At 37.0% G+C, this 5,669-nt stretch overlaps 1 protein-coding gene across 1 annotated transcript in view; it reads left to right on the top strand.

Moving 5' to 3' along the window:
- The first annotated feature begins 400 nt into the window (after positions 1–400).
- Positions 401–5,669, top strand: part of prkcq (protein kinase C, theta) — a 75,878-nt gene continuing 70,609 nt past the window's right edge. The window contains exon 1 of the mRNA XM_061983548.1: positions 401–559. Within this exon, the coding sequence (XP_061839532.1) occupies positions 442–559 (118 nt within the window). The 5' untranslated portion in view covers positions 401–441. The remainder of the gene's footprint in view (positions 560–5,669) is intronic.

Raw genomic sequence — 5,669 nt, 5'->3', positions numbered from 1 at the left:
TTATATACATATGTCTTTAGCACTGTTCCTGGTCTACGTTTAGGATTTCAGCTGTATTAATAGCCACACACACACACACACACACACACACACACACACGACTCAAATATCACATGGACTGCCACAAAGTGAGAGCCGTTGCCCTTGTCTGCTCACGGTGGAAGTTGATTTCTGTGTAGTGCACAAAGAGAAGGCATGTTGGAAGGTCCTGCCGCCACTTCTGATTCTCACAGACTTTAAGAGAAGCTCTCCGCCTGCTCGTGTCGGAGAGGGAAGCTGGTGTGCTGGCGGCGTCATCTCTGATGTCACACCTCCTTTCTCATCTTCCTCTCGCAGGTCCTCCCCCCTCCCAGCTCCCCCGCCCCCGCCGCAGCCCGTCTCTGGCAGAGGAAAAAGGTGGTCGAGGTCCTCACATCTCATCTCGGTGCTGACAGCGGCAACATGTCGCCCTTCCTGCGCATCGGCTTCTCCAACTTTGAGATGGACCCGGGCCTGGCGTACCACGAGGAGGTCCTCAACCCGTACTGTGCCGTCTACATGAAGGAGGCCGTCGATACAGGTGGGCAGTTGTTACTGTACGTCGCCTGCTTAGTTCTTCTTCATTGTCATACACCGTTCCATGCTGCTCTGGCATGTATTTGTACACGTATTGTTAGTCTGGTACTTTATGGAGGATTTCCATCAAGTCTTGGTCAGTGCTTCTTGATTGTTTTAGTTTGACTTCCATTAAAGTATCTTTATATTGAAGAAGTTCATTTGGCCTACTTTATAAATAGTTGATTTATATATATGAAGGCTGCAGAAGCAAGATAGCCGAAACTTTACCTTACTAGCCTATACAAATCAACCATTTATAAAAAAAAAAAAAGTATCTTTATAGACGTAAAATTGGTGTATTGCATAGGTGTCAAACTCATGGCCCAGGGGCCAGATCTGGCCCGCCACGTCATTTTATTTGGCCCTCCAAAGCCTGGAAATAATATGCGTCTTTAAAGTACTTTATATCTTCTTACTAAATGTATTCGTTTTTTTCCATTTCGACAGAAAAAAATACGTGTGCCGTATTTTTCGGAATATAAGTCGCAGGGGTGCGACTTATACTCGGGAGCGACTTATGTGTGAAATTATGAACACATTAGCATAAAATATCAAATAATATTAAAGCTGCAAGCAGCATTGGTCGGGCCCGCATATTTGGCAGGTGCTAGTCCTAAGTGTCCCAATACTTTTGTTCAGTTTTCGTCATAAGTGTCCCAATACTTTTGTCTACTTTTAGTCCGAATTCTCCCAATACTTTTGTTTAGTGTACCTACCTTGTCTGCATTGTGTGGGCACGCTGGTGCTTCCTGCTTTTAAGCAGCCTTCTTGAAAAAACAGCAGCATCAGCGCAGCGGCTCTTTGAAGGGTCATAAAATCAAAACCGGAGCCGGTATTAAAACTCTTTCGATAACTTTTAATCAAAAGGGTTCAATCCCTCTCCTGTGTTAGTTTGAAGCCGAAACAACAAACACGCTCAGAGGAGATAATGTTTGAAGAAAGGTGACCGGTTTTTACAAAAATGTTGTGTTGAAGGGGGAATAGCAAGCTTCTTGTAGATTTTTGCTGGGGGTTGTCAATTTATGAAATGTAGGTCTAAGTGAGACCTATGGAGAGGATTTTGTTTCATGTCTCTCCAACCTTCCCAGTGGGAGTTACAGGCAGTTTTGTCATTTTTTTCTCCCGAGGAGCAGTTTTTTCTCTGTTTTATTCAAAAATTGCTCTAGAGCGCAATTTTAAAATTTGGGGTTAGGTTTTTTTATTAGATCACAATTTTTGCCAGTCCTGATGTGTGCGTTCAGTTTGGTGAGTTTTGAAGCGTGTTAAGGGGGTCAAATTACAGCTCAAAGAGGCAAAAGTGACTGTTTTTAGTACTTTTTTGTCTTGAAGGGGGAATTGCCAACTTCCTGTTGATTTCTGCCCGATGATATACAATTATGAAAACTAGGTCTAAGTCAGACCTACATAGAGGTTTTTGTTTCATGTTTCTCCGATATTCCTAGTGGGAGATATAGGCAGTCTAGTTTTTTTTTTCCTAGGGGGCGCTAGAGCGCAATTTTGAGTTTTAGGGTTCGTTTTTTTTATTAAAAGACAATTTTCGCAGGTCCTGATGGGTGGGTAAAATATGGTGAGTTTTGAAGCATGTTAAGTGGGTCAAATTAGTGCTCAAAGAGGCGGCGGAAGAATAATAATAAAGAAAGAATAAAACCTTACAAATTCAATAGGTCCTTATGTCCCATTGCATAAGGACTCCCTGTGGGAGTCCTTATGCAATGGGCCATGCGGGCCCTAATTATTTATCTCATTCACGTAAGAGACTAGACCAGGGGTCGGCAACCCGCGGCTCTAGAGCCGCATGCGGCTCTTTAGCGCCGCCCTAGTGGCTCTCTGGAGCTTTTTAAAAAATGTATGAAAAATGGAAAAAAATGAGGGGAAAAAATATATTTTTTGTTTTAATATGGTTTCTGTAGGAGGACAAACATGACACAAACCTCCCTAATTGTTATAAATCACACTGTTTATATTAAACATGCTTCACTGATTCGAGTATTTGGCGAGCGCCGTTTTGTCCTACTAATTTTGGCGGTCCTTGAACTCACCGTAGTTTGTTTACATGTATAACTTTGTCCGACTTTCTAGGACGTGTTTTATCCTTTTTCTGTCTCATTTTGTCCACCAAACTTTGAACGTTGTGCATGAATCCACAAAGGTGAGTTTTGTTGATGTTATTGACTTGTGTGGAGTGCTAATCAGACATATTTGGTCACTGCATGACTGCAAGCTAATCGATGCTAACATGCTATTTAGGCTAGCTATATGTACATATTGCATCATTATGCCTCATTTGTAGCTATATTTGAGCTCATTTAGTTTCCTTTAAGTCATCTTAATTCAATTTATATCTCATGACACACTATCTGTATGTAATATGGCTTTTAATTTTTTGTGGCTCCAGACAGATTTGTTTTTGTATTTTTGGTCCAATATGGCTCTTTCAACATTTTGGGTTGCCGACCCCTGGACTAGACATATAAGATTTCATGGGATTTAGCGATTAGATTGTTTGGTAAACGTATAGCATGTTCTATATGTTATAGTTATTTGAATGACTCTTACCATAATATGTTACGTTAACATACCAGTTGGTTATTTATGCCTCATATAACGTACACTTATTCAGCCTGTTGTTCACTATTCTTCATTTATTTTAAATTGCCTTTCAAATGTCTATTCTTGCTGTTGGCTTTTATCAAATACATTTCCCCCAACAAATGCGACTTATACTCCAGTGCGACTTATATATGTTTTTTTTTACTTCTTTATTATGCATTTTCGGCCGGTGCGACTTATACTCCAGACTAGAGAAAAATTGTATTATTATGTTTATCTTACCTAAAAATAAATATATTTATTAATTAAAAAAAAAAAAAAAATAAATAAATGTTTACTATATTTTGCTAAAGACATCAAAATTAATTGTATTTTTTATTTTTTTTGACTCCTTATTACATCCAGCCATAGAATTATACATTAAAATAAACATATTTGAATAATTCATTTTAAATTATCATAATAATTTATTTAAAATGACCATATTTAATTATTAAAATAATTGCTTGTTTATCAACAACTTTAGCATTTTATTCATTACATTTTGAAGCTCTCAGAAGCCAAGTTATGTTATATTCCTTAATATTTATTTATGCAAGTTTGAAGTATCAATTATCCAAACACTGTTTTGTTTGCATATTTTCAGGATGTATATATATATATATATATATATATATACATATGCATATATATATATGAAATAACCCCCGGCCAAACTATGAAAAAAAACTGCGACTTATAGTCGGAAAAATACGGTATATAATATAATATAATATAATATAATATATAATACGGAGTATAAGTCGCACCGGCCGAAAAATTGCTTTTATCAAATACATTTCCCCAAAAAATGCCACTTATACTCCAGTGCGACTTATATATGTTTTTTTCCCTTCTTTATTATGCATTTTCGGCCGGTGCGACTTATACTCCGGAGCGACTTATACGCCGAAAAATACGGTACATGTATTTTTTTCTGTCGAAATGGAAAAAAACGAATACATTGAGGAAGAAGATATAAAGTACTTTAATGACGCATATTATTTCCAGGCTTTCAGAGGGCCAAATAAAATGACGTGGCGGGCCAGATCTGATTCCCTGGCCTTGCGTTTGACACCTATACAATACACCAATTCCAGGTCTATAAAGATACTTTAATGGCGTGCAAACTATGACCATAATAATAAAAACAGTGCCAACCAATCAAGAAGCACTGACCAAGACTTGATGGAAATCCTCCATAAAGTACCGTATTTTTCAGAGTATAAGTCGCTCCGGGGTATAAGTCGCACCGGCCGAAAATGCATAATAAAGAAGGAAAAAAACATATATAAGTCACACTGGAATATAAGGCTGCAGCTAACGATTATTTTTCTATCGATTAATCTATAGATTATTTTTTTCGATTAATCGGTTAATCTATAGATTATTTTTTTCGATTAATCTATAGATTATTTTTCCTTTTACCGATTATTATTTTTTTTATTTAAAATGAAGATGAAAAAATAAATGTAGGCCAGTTTTTTCAAAAGGCATGGCTTTTATTTAGAAAAAAAAAAGTATGGCCACTCAGTCAACATGACAAAATATTCTGTAACAATGTAAACATTTAACAAAATTAAAAGTAGCTTATTTGCTTTTAATGTGCAAATATAAAAGTAAACATCCAGTGCAAATCTTAATATTCTGCAATAGTATAAGCATTTCAAAAGTAAAAGTATTGCTTATTTTGCTTTAAAATGTGTAAAAATAAAGATAAACATCCAATTCAAAAAAGTGCAAAACGGAAATATTCTGTAACAACAGTGTAAACATTTCAACAAAAGTAAAAGTATTGCTTATTTGCTAAAATGTGCAAAAAATAAAGATAAACATCCAATACAACAAAGTGCAAAACGAAATATTCTGTAACAACAGTGTAAACATTTCAACAAAAGTAAAACTTTTGCTTATTTTGCTTAATAACACAACAATGATAGTATGATTAAAGTGAAAGTTAATTGTTCGTTTGTACATAGTATACGTAATTGTTAATGTTGTAAAAGATATTTGCACAACTAATTAACGTTAGCGTTAAAGAGGAGCGTGTCTTTGTAAACACTGAACAGGCACGCCAAACGCTCCTCTCAGAGCGAAACGGTGCTTTAGTTTATGAATTTACAACGCAGATACAAATGACACATTCATGTTTTTGTGTAATGATGACAACGTATACGCACGCGGACGATTGACTTGTTGATGGTGATGGCAAGAACGCTGTCGGGGGTTTTCTTTTCAAATGTTCGTTCATAGCCGTTGTGCTGCTATGATAGGCCATTTCCGCTCGACACAGTGTGCATACAACAACATTATTAGGCCGTTTATTGAAATACTCCCACACTTTTGACGACTTTTGGCGTGCTTTTTTTCCCCTCGCTCGCATCGTCTGCTTTGCGCTCCGCCATGACAGTAAAGTAGTGTGACGTAAATATGCGACGCGCCGACGCACAAAAACGGCGTCGACGTATTTACGTAACCGATGA

Source organism: Nerophis lumbriciformis, linkage group LG25 (assembly GCF_033978685.3).
Source record: "Nerophis lumbriciformis linkage group LG25, RoL_Nlum_v2.1, whole genome shotgun sequence".
NCBI lineage: Eukaryota > Metazoa > Chordata > Actinopteri > Syngnathiformes > Syngnathidae > Nerophis > Nerophis lumbriciformis.
The sequence above is the reverse complement of the archived record's forward strand: the minus strand, read 5'-3'. Positions and strand labels throughout refer to the sequence as shown.